This window comes from Pseudorca crassidens, chromosome 9 (genome assembly GCF_039906515.1).
Source record: "Pseudorca crassidens isolate mPseCra1 chromosome 9, mPseCra1.hap1, whole genome shotgun sequence".
Lineage (NCBI taxonomy): Eukaryota > Metazoa > Chordata > Mammalia > Artiodactyla > Delphinidae > Pseudorca > Pseudorca crassidens.
Window position 1 is genome coordinate 4,961,318 of NC_090304.1, and position 16,374 is coordinate 4,977,691.

Here is a 16,374-nt window from a genome sequence, read left to right on the forward strand (position 1 = left end):
GCTTTTCATTGTGCTGACAAGAGGGTAAGAGAAAAGTATACCCACTCCGGAAAGTGGAAGTCAGCAAACATTTTTTCTTAAACTTAGATCAGAGGTGGTCAAGCTTTCTGTTTTCTAGAGCCTTCTTCGTTTTTACCTTGGGTAAAGTAGGGTAAGATCCAGACTTTAAAATGGACTGCTAGAATCTCTCTCTCTCTTTCTCTCTTTTGCAACGTACTAAAAGCAAAAGTTGTGGGTTGTACGTGAGAAGGTAATCAGCTGTGATTTTTTGTCTTTCTAAGACTTCACCACCCCACCCTAGGACCCCCTCAGCCTCCCAGTACCTCTCTCCTTTCCTCTCAAGCATCACTTTCCCCTCCCTCCCGGAAGGGCCTCCCGAGCGCGGCTCTCTCTTCCTCGGCTTGGGCGGCCGCTCAGCAAGCCCCCCCGCACTGAGTATGACCCAGCAGCGTGGTTCTGGGCAGGCGGCGGGGCTGGGGCGTAGCCATCAGCGTGCATGACTGCGCCTTCGTGGGATGGATACAGCCACCTCCTCAAGGTGAATGGCGCCCACACTCTCCTCTTCCACCTCTCGGCTGGCCACCTGGGTGGTCTCAGGACTGTCTGCGAACTCTCCACTTCCTCCGGCGGCCGGTGGACCCTTTTCCTTGAAAATACCGCCATGGCTGGCGACTGAGTTATGCGGCACGGCCGTAGACAGCTCCTACCACGTTCTCTGGAAGTAAAGGGTCTCTTCTGCAGCCTCTCTGAGAATGGCCACCTCGTCCACCAATTTGTTGGCCGGCAAACGGCACCACGGCCGCCCCCGCCCCTCACCTGTGGCTGCGACCACCTCTCCCACGGCAGTTATTCCGAAAAGGAGGAAGAACCTCGGAGGAGGTGGGTGGCTGAGAGGGGCTGAGATTGCAGAGCCCGATTCTGGGGCGCACGCCTCTGCGCTGAGGCAGGGCTGCCTTGGCAGTTCCTACCTCTGCTCCCGAGATGTGTGTTGTGTAGATGTGTGTTCCGCCAGGTGCCGTGCTGGAACGCAGAGAGTGGCCCAGGTGCACCTCTGTCCCACCCAGCACGGTTTGTTTCCTGAGGGAGTTACAGCGTGGTGAGGAGACACAGCCGCAGACGGAATGAGCGGTGCGCACTCGACTGGGGCAGCACGGCACACACTGGGCCTGCTCACAGCCCTGCGGCGGAGGGCGAGCAGGAAGGCGCCCCTGAGCGGCCGCTGCAGAGTGGGGTCCTGTGGGACGTGGAGGAGTTTACCAGGCACCAGGAGGGATGTGTGCAGAGGTTTTGGGTGAGCAAGGCTGGGCCAGGAGCTGCAGTTGGTGGGGGTCTGGCGCTTAGGGCATAAGGAGGCTACTAGAGCGGGCTGGGGTGGGGACAGGTGTGTCCATGGCCGCCGGAAGGAAGGAGGCAAGGCAGCCCAGGCTGCGGGCTGGAGTGAGTAAATGAGGCGTGGTCCCTGACCAGCAGCAGCGGCATCAGTGGGGTGCTTGTTCGGAGTGCGGGTCCTGCACACCTTGTCCTCCTGAATCAGCACGGTGGGCAGGGCTGGCCACCCGACTTCTGACGAGGCCTCCAGGGACCCTGGGGCCCACCCAAGTCTGGGCGATTTAAAGCAATGTGAAAGAGGAGAACCGAGGATGGCGAGGGGTAGGGAGTGAAGGACAGGCCCGGGGCCTGCGGAACCCCATGTGTGGTGTTCCTGAACCCTGAGCTGGGATTGGACCAGCCGGGTCTGCCCATGGCATGTGCAGAGGAAGGAAGGATGGCTGGTGGGAAGAGGGAAAGTGGCTGCCAGTGAGTGCCACGTGTCATGAGAGAGGGAGCAGGGAGAGGAAGCGGGGGCTGGGGCCCTACCAGCAGGGCTTGGATAACCAACCAGTGTCTACTTCTTCTCGGAAGCCGGTCTTTAGGGGGCGAGTCTCACGCTTGGCTGCGTATTGCCATCACCTGGGGGAGTATGAAAACACGGCGGGTGCCCAGACACTGACTGCGGTGGTCTGGGGGCCAACCTGGGCCCCCAGGGGTGAGAGGCACTGCTGGGGGAGGGAGCACGGAAAGATCCCTCCCACTTCCGCATCAGATCTGCTCTGGTTTGTGCGAAGGGGCCTACGGGCCATCGTTTATCTTGATGTCTGGCTTCTCATCCTTGCCTGTTTTCTTTTTGGATCTTCTGTATGACCTTTTTATTTCTGCTCCAGAGATCACCCCATCTCTGCTATTACTGTCCCCACATGCTGCCTTTAACTCATCGTTGACTTAGCACATAAAATAGTTATGGTTTCTACGACAGTTCCTTTCTAACCCGGCCACACGGACCTTAACGCTGCGCGTGTTAATCCCGCTTCAGCCGCGGCCCCGGCACTGCGGCTGCCTCTCGTCGTCACTGTTCACCTTCACAAGCGCCAGACAGTTCTCTCATCTATCACGTTTAGGGTTTCTTTAGGCTTCTTGGTTCCCATCTCCCTAAAACATCAACTCCACGAGGCCAGGGGTTCTGTCTGTTTTGTGGTTTTGTTTGTCTCAGAAACAGACTGACCTTCATAATTACGTTTGACTCAGCTTAAGATAACTTTGTTCCCTGGACATGAGTGACGAGAGAAAGTGTCTCAGAGATGCTCTGGATGGTAGAATTTGGGTGTAAAACTTCTCTCTATTACGTGTGACTGTAATCAAGCATCATCTTTTAAACACACACTGGTGGCAGCGGCAACAAGACACACGTGTGGAAGAAAACGGTAATCACAGGCTGTTGCTGGTTTTTTATTTGCCGCTCAAAAGTATGACCAAAGGGAAAGAATCTTAAATGATGAGAGCACAGCTGCAGGGCAGAGAGGACGGGGATGGTTGACTCTGCACTCGTTGCCGTATGATTATCATAGGCTTCGAGCTTGACTTCGATGCCCACGAAGAGCCGCACCGCCCTGGGAGCCTCCTAGGACTGCTCCACGCCTTCCGAGGGCACTGCGGGGAGGCCGGGCCGGCGCTCCAGGGCCCCAGCGTCTGCAGAGGGGAGGGCCAAGCTCAAGTGCCCGTCCTCTGCAGAGATGCTCACGGCAGCAAACCCAGGATGAGGCACGTGTCACATTTAACTCTCATACTTAGCATGCATTTGAAACGGTCAGACTCTAAAAGAGTGTAATTCCTGTTTGGGCAATGAAACTCGATGTCTCCTAATGAAAGAAGTTCCATGTTACAACATCCAGAACAAAACAAACAAACAAAAAACCCGGAAGAGTCCCTCTGCCCCTCACTGGAAAAGTCACCAGCAGATTTTCTCCAGCAGAGATTTCCCCAAAGCCTGCACTGGGCTCGAACAGAGGGGACCGGTTACTTGGTCCTGAGGTTTCTAAGTTCTTCTCCCACAGTCCCCCTGCCCATGGATGGTTCTAAGGAAAAGCACAGGCCTCAGGTCTCCTCCCCCGACTCCCTCCCCCCTCCCCACGCCCACCTGAAGTCCCTCAACTAAGGCAGTGGAGCCTGAGAGCAAATGGATCAAAACAGAACCCAAGAATTAGTCTTCGCTCTTCCAACTAGACAACAAAACTGTGATGTGCAGAACCTGACCACCCAAGGTCTCCCTTCAAAGTGGCCCACGTGCCACTGTGTCCCCAGGCCACCTCCCTGTGGTGAGCTCTGAGCCCCGTCCACAGGGGCAGCTTTGACCCTCACAGTGGCATGAATGACAGCCCTGAGGCACAGAAGTGCTGGGGCTGAATGCTTCACAGAAAGGCCCCCATGGGCTGTACTAGGTCCCGGGATGGAGAGCTGTCGGGGTTACATGCAGCCAGCCCCACTGGAGGCTGCGCAGGGTGAAAGGGCAATCCGGGCCGCGGGCTCCCTTCACTCGCCGCGCTCCCAAGATATGGTTTAAGGTGGTCTACGCAGAGCCTGACTGTGTGTAGTAACTAGGCCCCGGAAGGTACAGCCGCTGTTACCATGTCAAGAAATGTGGGTCCAGCAGAGTGAATGGACCAGGCCCCTTTGCAGCTGGTTCCCATGCCCCCGCCTGTAACCCCACCCACCAGCGTGACTGTCGGTGTGTAGGTGGACCATGGTTCCTTCCCAGGAGAAGTCTGTGGAATCCTTTCTTGACAGGTTTTTAATGTGCACAGGCTTCTAAGAGGTGGCATTTTATGTTGGTACTATTTCACATACCTTTGAGCTGCAAGAAAGTCAGAAACTCGATTATCGTGCGCACGACATTGTTCTCCAATAGCCGCCTGTCAATGCTTCCTAGAAACCAGAGGGGATCAGCGTTGACGACCTTGGTGCCTGTCTTAGACCTGGGCACCTGGGGGCATCACCGGCGTGTCCCTCCCTCCCTCTCAGAGCCCGGCTCAGCGCAGTGGAGGCCCTGAGCCCCTGTGGCCGCCCCTGAGCTTACCCTCAGGTTTGCTGCTCCTATTTCTGGTGGCTGACAGACGGGACCGGGCCAAGCTCAGGCCCTGGCTGTGGGTCAGCGGTGGCAGGAGCCTGATACCCCCCACTGCCCTGTGTGCCCTGAGATTAAAGTCCTCTCACCTGGCCTGGCTTCGTCTTCAGGCTCGAGTTCCCGCTTGCCAGTGAAGCCATGCTTGTCGTGAAATGATCTGTGCTTGTCAATGGCATCTGTTTGCAAATCAGAGGAAAGCACCTGAGTGTTGCCACTGTAATGAAAGCGCACGTGGCTGCTTACAGCCGACACGCGACACAACGGACAAACACAGCCAAGCGAGGGGGCCACGGAAGAGGGGGTTGTCCTCCGTGGACCCTGAGGGAGGAACTCGTGCCAGGGCCAGGGTACAGCTCTTCTCCAGGTGCTGGGGCCCCACGGAACAAGAGGGGAGCCTCCAGCCAGGAGGGGGCAGCACGTGGCCAGCAGAGGGCACCGGCCCCAGGGGCGCAGACCTGGTGCAGGGAGAGGGGAGTGCCAAGGGGGCCCCGGGGGGGCTGGAGTTTGAGCTGGTTGCCTCCCAGGCAGAGGACAGGGGCTGGAGTCCTGTGTCCCTGAAAATGGGGTCGGGGGGGAACCACAGGATTTGCAGTTCTGATGTAATCAGAATTTTATTTCTCAAAGATCACTGGCTGCTGTGTGGGAGACAGACTGAAGCTGGGGAGAGAGATACAGACAGAGACAGAAGGAGGAGGGGAGGGAAGGAGGGAGGTTGAGTGTGTGTGTGTGTGTGTGTGTGTGTGTGTGTGTGTGTGTGCGCACGCAGGCGCACACTCTGGGTGGAGTGACACAGGGGAATGGTAATTGCAGTTCCCTGGCGGTCCAGGGGTTAGGACTCCGCGCTTCCACTGCAGGGGCCCAGGTTCCATCCCTGGTCGGGAAATTAAGATCCCATGTGCTGAGCGGCACGGGCAGAAAAACAAAAACAAAAGTATTGGAAAGAATGAGGGCTCTCCACCAAGTGCCCTGGAATGAAGAGAAGGGCCTGAGAGGGGCCCTCTCCGGGCTAAAGGAGAAGGTCTGGCTCTCGGTCTCTGGCTACCTGGCCTGGTACCATCTCCAAGCCCAGACAAAAGAAAGCGAACTCATTTTTCCAGAGACAGAGGTCTTGGCATTAAATGTGGAGGAATGATAAGTAACCCGGCGCTTCCAAAGGCCACTGGGTGCAGTCAGGCTCAAACTGTCTTCAGCATTTTTATGTTGCCATTTTCTATGCTGACCTGAGAACAGAAGTCAGGAGCACAGTGTGAAGTTGCAAAGAATCCTGACAGACAGCTAGTCCAGACGGACAGCTTCTGGTGATCCAACCTGATAGTGAAAAACGGCTTGTTTTCTAACAGGATTTTTTGGCCGTGCCACAAAGCATGTGGGATCTTAGCTCCCCGACCAGGGATTGAACCCGGGCCCCAGCAGTGAAAGCGCTGAGTCCTAACCACTGCACCGCCAGGGAATTCCCTAAATCTTCTTGATAAACACATTTTCAGTATGCCAGAGTCACATGGACAAGTATTTCTGTTAAAGGGCTCCTTCTTTCTTTCGGGCCAGTGGCACACAGAGATGAGGTGCTTTCTCAGGGGAAGAACTCAGGGCTGCAAAGGGTTCAGGAAAACTCGTGCCCTTTAAATCAGTCTTTGCCTCCTGCAGGCGAAGTGACAAGACCACGTGGGGACCGGCTGCTGCGTTTGATCTGAGACTGAAGAAGCCCAGCAGATCCTGCCCGTGGCCCCGTTTAGTTTTTGTCATTTCCGTGCCTGTGTTTCTCAAAGCCCAGCTCTCAGGCACCCTCCAGGTGGTCAGATAAACAACCACCTGCAGGGGGAGAAGAGTCTGTACTTACACTTGGGGATTAAGAACTAAAAGTAGCTCCCGGGGTAGTTTAATCGGGGACCATTCTTCCCAGCGACTCTGGAAGGACTGGGATGTGAGCTGTATATGAGTTGTTTGCCTCGTTTCCGGCAAGAAAGTAGGAAATAAATAGAGGAGGATTTTTTTTTAAGGTGGATGGATGTCCCCAAATCAACCGTGCCTGCAAATTTGAAAGCTACGAGTAGGTAGGAGGTTGGATGGGAAGTGAAAGGTCTCCCCTCGCCCCCTCCTTTAGGACAATTAAAATCTGAAGGTGTCACTGCAGACAGAGGACGTGAAGAGAGCAGAGAGTGGGGGCTGAGTGGGTGAGGGGAGGCCGCAGTGGCCGTAGCCTGCACTGCCCAGAGCTGTGCCCTTTAGCGCTGGAGGCGTGGCCTGTCTGCACACACCTGCTCCCCCGCTGCCTGCCGCCCTCTGCGCCCACTTAGGAATCCCACAGCAGCGAGCTGGTCTCTGGGCCCCGGGCTCGGTGCGCCTCCCTGTAAAGGCAGCAGGCGGACAGGGGGTCTCTGAAGGCCCCCGCTGCCCTAGACTCCCGGGATTCTCTGCACCATGAATGTAATCAAACTACTCCCACCGAGTCCAGACGGTGTCACATCAAGGACGAGACACCAAGCGTCAGTCACCCTGCAGGGCGGCTCCAGGGACAGATTTGGAGCAGGAAGGGGACCTTCTGCATTTAGTTTTGGGGTGAGCATGTTTTGGCTTCTCCAGGTCACCTGCGAATTCCTATCCCAGGCTTAGACTCACGGAAGATGGAGATAAGGCTGGGGTCAGTCGACCTGGGGTGCTCTGTGAAGCCAAGGAGTGGATGGGAACGTTTAGGGAGACACAGAGGGACCCAAGAGAGGGCCCAGAACAGAGCCCCAAGGGATGTCTGCCTTCCAAGACGGTCACCTGGGAAAGCCTGAGCAAAGTCCGAGGCTAGGAGTCCCATGGGGTGCAGGGCAGGAGAGCCAGAGGAAGGAGAGGCTTCCGGAGGTATCAGGCCTTGGCCAATGTGCCGAGCAGTTGAGACTGGCCAGGCCGAGGAACAGGGGTAAAAAGGGGGAAGGGTGCAGAGAAGGCAGGAGAGGGCCCTGAGGGTTTGCCAAGCTGCAGGCTGCAGGATGGGTCAGGGTTCAAGAAAGAGCGAGGTGCCCCAAGGGTGGGAGGACAAATGGGGAGGAGACTGAGAATTGGGACATCCGGGGGGCTGCCTTTCAGGGAATCAGTTAAACCTACAGAGAAACCATCCTGCCTCAGAGTCTCATGGAAGACTCCCCTGTTTCCCTTTATCAGACTCAAACTGGAATATCAAGGTATCAGAACGATGACTGGCCATCCCCATATTTCAGAAACAGCAGGATGAGCGCAAGTGCCACAGCCAGCACTAGAAGGGCAGGTTCGGTGTCGGGAGGCCATGTACCCGCATCACTTACGTGGTCCAAGAAGGTAGCCAGCACTGTTCAGGGTCCAGCCTCTCTTTTCCTTCACCTTAAATGGGAGAAAGGGGTTCAGATGGCAAGAATCTTGCCTGGTACCGGCTGCGCTGGCTCAAAGCAGCCCCAAAGGCCGCTTCTGCTTGTATAACCCACCATGGCAGCCTGTGAAGTTACTTACTTCAAATAATCACAGAACTTAAATTACAAACACACTTTAGTTACTCTTTCATATACTAAGCCGAGAGTTGCAGACTGTTAAAGCAAGAGCTTTAAATGAAATTAGAAGGACATTAAGTGAAATTCACTCAGAACTTCACAGGACTTAGAATAATGCATGTACTTTTGGAAGCTGCAAGAAATTCCAGATTTGCAGATAAGCTATATTTGACATGAAAATAGGACTACTTGCTTTATCAAATACTTCCTTTTGCGCCGTAGACCACAGACTCAGAGCGCACCCACTCGCTTTTAAGTGATGCTGAGAACACCTGTTGATAACACCAGCTCGCACACGGTGTACTGAGGCTCTACTGAACTGAATGGAATGAGATTTGCTTCTCACTCGTCCGAGGCGCTAACCTCAAGTACAGCAGTGTCCACGTTTAGTGGTCGATAGCCAGGGGCTGTTTACACACTGGGAGAGGCGAGGTGCCAGGAGGAAAGGAGGGAGCCTCTGAGCGGAAACCGCCGCCCTCCGCCCAGCCCCCTCTGGTCTGCTCGCGGGAGCCGGGCCCCTCCCTGCTCAGCTTCCCGCGGCAGAGACCCCCCACCCCCGCCCGCACGGAGGCAGAATTGATGGCACAAGGCACCCACCCTCCCCCGAGCCTGGTTCTGATGCGGTTGCCCCCCTTTGCAGAGAAGGGGACCCGCTTGCGGAGCGTTCGCTCCCCAGCCTGCACTTACCGGCGACCCGAGCCCCAGGGTGGCTGAAAGGGCCGCAGCGAGGAGCAGCGAGGCGAGCAGGAGGGCGCAGCCTCTGGGCATCTGCAAGGGAAGGCGGGCGGTGGGGGACGACGCGGGGAGGCCGGTCTCGGTCTCCAGGGCTCACGTCGGGCGGAGGCTCGGACCCCCCCCCCCCCACCCCGCGGGTGCGGGAAGGGCGGCCAGGAGCCGAGGTGCCGAGGACCGAGAGCCTGGGCAAGGGGCAGAGGCGCCGCGCCGGCCCCAGGGAAGGTCCACCCTCAGGTGGGCGCTCCGGGGAGGGGACGGCGGAGAAAGGGGGTCCGCCTCCCGCTGGGGTCCCCTGGGGCGCGGTACCTTGAGCGGCGGGGCCCGGGCGATCTGCAGGTCCTGGGGCGTCAGCGGGTCCGGGGATGTCGGCGGGGCCGCGCGTCCGTCGAGTCGGGTCGAGTAGGGTAGGGCAGGGGTCTCTCACCGCATGGCGCGGCCTCGGGGACACGGAGGCGGGAAGCTCAGGGCGGGCTCCCTCGACGTGTCAGCGCCCGGAGCCGCCGCCACCGCGATTTATGCGGCGCGTCCGGGGCCGCTCCGCCGCGTCACGGGCTCGGTTCCCGCCCCCGCGCCCTCGCCGGCCCGAGTGGGCGGGAGGGACCGGAACTCGGTTCCCAAGGGGCGCTCGGAGCGCCTGCGGGAGGGCGGGGACGGCGGAGAGACCCCCGCACCCCGCGCGAGAGCCCCCCGACCTGGCTGTTAGCGGCCCCGGAGCAGCGAGCCCCCCACCTCGGCACCGCGTCGCGTGCCGCCAGCGAGCCCTCCGCAGCCAGAGACCCTCAATCCAAGCTGGGCGGGTCGCTGGGTCCTGGGCCCCCGGGGCAGCCCCCTCGCACGCTTTTGCAGCGGCTGGATGGCGGATTCAGCCTCAGAGCCATCCATGGGGGGAGGACGGGAGGCCAAAGCTCGCCCAGCTTCCCTGCCTCCCGGTCGGTGCCCAGTGGTCCTCGGGGGCCCAGACCCCGTCCTGTTTTTCTAAAATGGGGCAACTCAGATAGGGGGGCACTTAGGCTTTCAGTTCCTGGGGGCTGACTGGCTCCCCCGCCTCAGAGCTGTGGGCCCTTCTTACGTCCCTCAGGCGCTGCTGGGCCAGAAGGGGTCCCTGCAGACGTTCCCTTCATGGAACAAATGTGGGTCCTCTAAGTTGACATGGTCTGTCACCAAGACAGCACCCGGGGGGACACCCACTGTCGCTGCTTCTCCCTCAGTCTGGGTGAGGGGATTCTGTACAAATCCTGGTGTGGGCACCAGAAGCCTGCAGACCCAGCAAGGCAGAAGCGAGGAGAGATGCTGTGACTCCCCAGGGCCAGCAGAGGCATTTAGACAAAGGAGGATGGCACCCCGGATAGCAGGCGCCTGCTTCCCGGCACAGGCTGTGCTGAGACCCACGGCCAGCGTTATAATGGGCTCTGTGCGCTCAGCAGTGACCCGGTGAGACACTGTCACCTTGTCATCTTGAAGACAGCCCAGTGTGAGGCAGATAAAATGGGTCACCATTAGAGTAATGGAAATCAAACAGAAAGCATAATTTTATCCTTGCTCTGTGAGCTGGCCCATCTTCCCTTAGAGGCCCTGTTCACCACCAAACACCAACCTGGGCCTGGTAAGCAGGAAGAGCGAGTCCAGAGAAAACCGAGGCCACAGTCCAGCACGGGCTCATCCACGCGTCCCCGGAGAGGTGTTGCTTCCCCCGGCACCGCACGGGGACTGCGGCAGCAGACGGAAATTACAGTCTAATGGAGACCTGAATGCACAAAAACAGTTGTACAAATAACCACTTCATTATCATGAGAAGGAGGTACGTGTATTCAGGGAGCTTGACCTGAAAGGTGAGCAAGATTGGCCAGGTGGGGCCCAGCGCATTCCAGGTGAAAGGGATCACACAGGTAGGCCCCCTTTTTGGTCCTTTTCCCTTCCTCCTTCCTCCCGCCTGGAATGTGGATGCAAGGGCTGGAGCTGAACAGCCATTTTGGGCCACAAGGTGATGACTTTGGATGACAGCAAGACTGAAGGAGCCTGGGTCCCTGGGCTTCTGACCTCCAGGCTTGTTTCCCAACAGAGAGAAATAAACCTTTCTTTTACTTAAGCCAAATGTTGTTTGGAGGGTTTCTATTATATGTAGTTGGAATGACTCCTCACTAATAAACGGTGTCTCACACAAAACAGTCGACAAATATTTGATGGATGAATGAATTAATGAAGACAAATGAGTAAAGGGATGCACACCTCCAATGCTGGTTAGGAGCTAATGGTGGTGAGATGGGCTCATAAAAGGAGGAGGCTTAGAAGAGAGGATGACGAAGGGACACCGCCTACTGATCCTACGGTGATCTCATTACTATTGAAGAAAAGAGGAAATGTCTTGACCATCTAACCTTGGCTTTCATTTGACTCCACAAATGTTGCATCCTTGATCCTGCCCTTCCATGGGTTCTAGCTGCTAACCCCAGCCCTACCCACGCCACCCACACCAGTAGCTCAGTCGTCATGAAAAAAATCCCAGTTGCTCCCTAACGATAGTAGCTTGTTAAGGATCTGGCCAAAGTGAAGGTTGATCTAATTCTATGAATGGTGTTTTGAGTGTATGCGTTCAGCTCATCAATATGTCTTCGTTAAAGAATTCATGATACGTGTGAAGATCTGTTTACTTCGTCCATAGGAACAGTCAGGTGTTTTTAGTAAGGGTGTGAGCTGAGGAGAAGGGAGAGATGATCGGGAAGAGAGATAAGCAGTTTGGGGACTTTGGCCGAGAGGATCCCCGCCTCCCTTTCCCAATCCTCGGGGGACCCCTCCTCCCACTTCTTTGAACATCTTGCTGGCCAGAGTCACGTCCAGCCGCACTGGAAGCGGCAAAATGAGGTCTGTAATTATGTGCGGTGCTGGTGCCCCGCTGAAATCAGGGTTCTGAGCCAGAGGAAGGAAGATTGGCTGCTGGCCCTTGCAATCAGCAGGCTGGGCCTCCGGCAGGGCCCCAAGGCAACTGTTTGCAAGGTTGCACACTTTTGTAAGATTTGAAATAAGCTATAAGCACAGTCAGTCCAGACCTGCGTCTTTCTACATCCCTCCCCAGCCGGGATTACCCTCGTGGAAAGTGGTGCTGGGGAGGCCCCAGGCATTTCCGGTTCTCAGGGGAGGTTGGAATGGGGATGCGTTTAGCAGGACCTCGGGTGGGAGGGAAGATTTACCTGGTTCGTGGTGGGTGTGTTTACAGTGGGGTGGATCTATCGCACGTACATTTATGGTTGAGGTGTGGCCAGCCCTCGCAGGGTGGGAATGGCTTCCAGGAACGCCCCCTGCCCACGGTGCCCACGCGCAGGCGTCGAGGTCCGCCCTGCAGAGCTGCTGGTACATCTCCGAAAGCTGGGAGCTGGGGCTGGAATAAGCCTGGGGTCACTGGAGGAAAAGAGAGAGGCTGCAGTTCTAGAGGCCCTCAGGCAGCTCTTGATCAGCCGCCACCCTCCGCCACTGTCTCCGCCAGCGTCTTGGGGGCCGTCAGGGCCTCTGGTCAGGCCCACAACCCCACACCAGCAGCACCTCCCGCCCCCAGCGCTGCCCCTGGGCAAGCTCAACTCTTGGGTGAGTGGAGAGGGGCATGGTGTTTTCCGGGTGGTCCAGCTTTGCGCATCTGGCGAGTCCGGGACTCTTTGCTTTGAGCCATCCTTGCCCGCCACCTGCGCCTCCTGCCCTGCCTGTGGGAACCTTCCTCTTCCCTAAGCCCACCCTCAGCATCTTCTTTCCCCCAGCTCCCCACTGCCCTGGGCTCTGGGCCAGGCAGTCTCCTCTCCCCAGCCCAGCTCCTCTCCCTTCCTGCTCCCCCTACCCCACCGGGGAGGCTCCCACCCCAGCCCCGCCCCCTCCCCCTGCTGCCTCCCACCTAGGTCCTCCCACCCCAGCCCCGCCCCCTTCTACTCCTTCCTGTCCCTCCCCTCCCCCTCCCCCCTCCCTTCTCCCCACGACATCCCATTCTGGGGAGCTTCCCCAGAGAGTGTTGCTGCAGGTCAGAGGCTGGGTGTCTGGAATCCCTGTGCCCTGGGGTGACTCACCTGTTGGGTCCTTTCCGGGCGGCTCAGCCCGGAGGAGGGGGAGCGCTGACCCTCTGGGGCTGGTGACTCAGCTGCAGGCCCAGGCAGCAGCACCTGTTTCCTGGCCCTGAGTCCCATGGGCAGCATCCCCAGGGACATGTGGGAGCCCGTCTGGCTAATGGGATGTGGGGACCCAGCGGGGGGGGGTGTATCTCCATTCGGGGGCCTGAGCTGTTGGCGGGGGAGGGGACGCAGCCGCCCTGTGCCCCACCCGCTTTTCAGGGACCCCGAATACTTTAAGGGACTTCAGAAACCATGAGCATTTTAAAACCTTCAGTTGAAGAATAATCGACAAAAACGTGCTCCAGTGTGTTGAGCTGGCTGAATGCCCGCACCGCTCGGACCGCAGTGTCACCAGCCCCGGTCCCCGGTCCCCAGGCCCCGCCCCTCCCGGTAGCCGCTGCGGGCTTCTAGCAGCTGTGACTTAGCTCGTTTTAAACTTCGTGGAAATGGAGTCATGAGGGTCTCTCTCCATATTCTGCCCGAGCTTCCTCCGAGTTGCTCTGTGTCTCTGTTAAATCCCAGAGCCTGTCAGAAGGTGACAGTGTCCGGCCTGTGGCTCGCTCGTGGGTGGACGGGAGTTGAGTCAGTCACTTAAAGGCACCAGGCTCTGTGAACCGCCGTGATGGACGTCACCGGGAAGCTCCGTCCTTCCCCAGCGTCGTCCACTCGTCGGTACTGATGGACAGTCCCCTGCCGGGAAGGCCACTGGCCACAGTGGTTTGGGTGTAGGGGGCTGGAGACACGGCCCATCCCCCATCATCCTAGAGCCCAGTTGGGTCAGGGCTGGGCCGTGGTCCCGCCTTTGCTCCAAGTTCAGAGCCATCCAAGGAAACAGACACAGAGGCCGGGACAGGAGCCCAGCACCGGGTTCAAATCCCGCCTCAGCGTTCGCAAGCCGCGTGGCCTTGAATCCGTCACCAACCCTCCGTGTGTCTCCATTTCCTGCCAGTAAATAGCCCCCCACTTCACAGAGTCTCTGGAAAAAGTAAGTGAGAGGGGAGGGGACCTGGGTCAGCCAGCCGAGGACTCTGAATGGTGTTGGCCAGTTACCTAGACAGATCTGGGCTCAAGGCCAGGCTGTGGCGCGGCTCCCCGGGGGGCTGCTGGGAGGACAAGGCCTATGACACGCCCTCTTTGGAGCGTGGGCCCTGCCTTCCACTTTTGTCTCCACGTTGACTTACTTTACGTGCTCATTGTCCAAGACGTTGTAGCGACAAAAGACAAGAACGAAAGGCGCGAGTCAAAGTCACCCACCGTCATATCGCTTTTTAAAAAGTTTTAAAAATAAGAAACACCAGTTCTACCACCCACACGTCTAGAAGGAACTCTGTAAACGGGCATGTGTGGTCTTCCAGGCGTGTCTGTGTTCTCACTGTGGTTATATGCACACTTAAACAAAGAAAGCCAAGTGGAGTTTTGCTATGCCTGTTCTTTTGCAGCCTGCTTCTTCCATTTCACATCTCAGACGGTTTTCCAGTTGAGGACCGCAGCATTCTTTCCGCCGCGAGGTGCACAGATCCCGGCTGACCGTCCCGGGTCACAGACATCGCAAGGTTCCCGGTGTCCTGGGGTGTGAGAGGAGTCCTGGTGCAGAATCCTCCAGGATCAGTGGATGGAGTCTTAGCCGTGGGGGCAGGGATGCAGGGTGTGCGCATCTCAACTTTTGTCAGAAGCCCCAAGTGACCTTCTGGGAAGGCTGTGCCCACTTACGGTCCCCTTTCAGAGTCCAAGTGCCCTCTGCCCCAAACCCTGGCTGGGTGCTGCCAAGCATTCAGATTTTGCCAGTCTGACAAGGGGCCTGTAGGAGTTTGCTGAGGCTGCCGAAACAAAGGACCACAAACCAGGCGGCTTAAACGAGAGCAATGTAACATCTCACGGCTCCGGAGGCTGGAAGTCTGAGGTCAAGGTGTTGTCAGGGTTGGTTCCTTCTGAGGCTGTGAAGGAGAATCTTCTTCTTTTGCCTGTTCTGGACATAAATGGAATCACACACTAGGTGGCCTGCTGTGCTCGGCTTCTTTCACTGAGCATAAGGTTCATGCGTGTCGTAGCCTGCGTCAGTGCTGCATTCCTTTCTGGGGCTGAGTGATCCTCCACTGTGCGGCTGGACCACGTTTTGATCCATTCATCAGCTGACGGACACTTGGGCTGTCTCTACCTCTTGGCTCTTGTGAATAACGTTGCCCTGAACATTCGTGTACAACCTTTTGTTCAAATACCCGTTTTCAGTCCTTTTGGGTATATACCTAGGGGTTGAGTTGGTGGGTCAGAGAGTCATTCTGTATCGAAGTTTTAAGGACTTTTATTTAAATTTTTCATATTTTGTTCGTCACGGCTATTTTACATTTATTTTCGTTTTTAAATTCAATATTACATTGAAGGGTTTTAGCCCCCCTTACATTTTGCACCCGGCCCTGTAGGGTGGGGTGCGCAGGGTGGGGAGGATGGACGGAGTGAAGCTGTTTCCGGGAGGCGAACTCACCTCCGTATCTTTGCACTTGCTGTTTCCTTGGTCTAGAACTTCCCTCCCACTTCCCACCTCAGCTTGCCTGGGACTGTGGTGTTTCCAAGAAGTCCCGAGCAAACTGGGACAGCTGGTCGCCCAGTTCCCACCATTTCTTTCCTAGCTGCCTCCTCTCACTCTTGGACAATGCGGTTTAGCTGGCCTGGAAGCTGTCCAAGGTCACGCTCCCTGGAGGGTCTTCTTTGCATCTCCCGTCTCGCCTCCCCTCTGGGTCATCCCTGCCATGCCACGCCCACCTTTCTCTGGGTCCCTCTTGCTTTTGTAGTTGACTCCTTTTCACCCCAAATGGCCCCCTAGCTCACTCAGGTGCTATTAAATAAAAACACAGGACGAACAGTTAAATTTGAATTTCAGATGAACAACAAATAAATTTTGATCGTACGTATATCCCGTGCAATATTTGGGACGTGTTATACTAAAACGTTATTTGCTGCCATCCGAAATTCTGATTTAACCAGGCATCCTAGCTTATTGGGCAGCTCTAGTGGTCAGGGTGAGGTAGGGTGTGTGGGAAGCCCTGTCCGCCAGAACCTCGAGTCTCGGTCACAGAGGGGAGCTGAGCAAGGATGACGCTCCCCTCATGTCCACAGATAAGTATTTGGGGTCAAGCTCTACTCCAGGGAAAAATGAAAAGACCTGTGTGGGCTCCATATTTTTTAAAAAGAAGATATAGATCTGGTAGGAAAGTGGACGTGAGCACCAATTAAGAGGAAATCGGATTGACAGATCCTTCGTGGTAAGAGCTTTCTTCCCTCTGTAATGCGTTGACAGCAGAACAAATCGTGGCCCTGGGGGAAAAAATTAAATTCTCAAACCCTGTTTATTATATTTGAAGAGTCAGGCTGACTTCCCAGAGGAAGGACATTGCCAATTACCATCGCCAGGGCCATCATTTTCCGGGGAGCACAGCTGTCCTGCAAGCTGCCCAGACAGCAGCCCCCTGCCCGACAGCTGGCCCTCCAGCCGAGCCGCAGCACCGGGGAAACTGCAGGCTGTTTGCGGAGAAGGCGAGGGTGGGGAGGGGCTGCTGTGACGTTAGCAGGACGCGGCGCTTGAGGACAGCTGTCAGGCCTGTCCCAGCCTTCTCCTGGC

General features: G+C 56.9%; 1 protein-coding gene across 2 annotated transcripts; it reads right to left on the reverse strand.

Annotated features, from left to right (window-relative positions):
- Nucleotides 1–2,750: 2,750 nt before the first annotated feature.
- Nucleotides 2,751–9,223, reverse strand: GAL (galanin and GMAP prepropeptide). Of its 2 annotated transcripts, none has more exons than XM_067751717.1 (6): nt 8,983–9,221; nt 8,629–8,709; nt 7,723–7,777; nt 4,525–4,611; nt 4,159–4,236; nt 2,751–3,003 (listed from the first exon to the last, which is right to left on the reverse strand). In XM_067751717.1, exons 2-6 carry the CDS (start codon nt 8,707–8,709, stop codon nt 2,936–2,938), a joined length of 369 nt encoding a protein of 122 aa, XP_067607818.1. In that variant the 5' UTR covers nt 8,983–9,221; the 3' UTR covers nt 2,751–2,935. The 2 variants fall into 2 exon arrangements, with proteins under 2 accessions (XP_067607818.1, XP_067607817.1); XM_067751716.1 differs by lacking the exon at nt 2,751–3,003 and adding an exon at nt 3,024–3,173 and having other exon boundaries at nt 8,983–9,223.
- Between the last annotated feature and the right edge of the window lie 7,151 nt (nt 9,224–16,374).

Coding starts and splice junctions, on each gene's coding strand:
- GAL (XM_067751716.1), bottom strand. CDS start 8,709: ATGCCCAGAGGCTGCGCCCTCCTGCTCGCCTCGCTGCTCCTCGCTGCG. Junction 4,237..4,524: donor TGAAGACGAAGCCAGGCCAG/GTGAGAGGACTT, acceptor TCTGGTTTCTAG/GAAGCATTGACAGGCGGCTA. Junction 3,174..4,158: donor GACTTTCTTGCAGCTCAAAG/GTATGTGAAATA, acceptor TTCTTTCATTAG/GAGACATCGAGTTTCATTGC.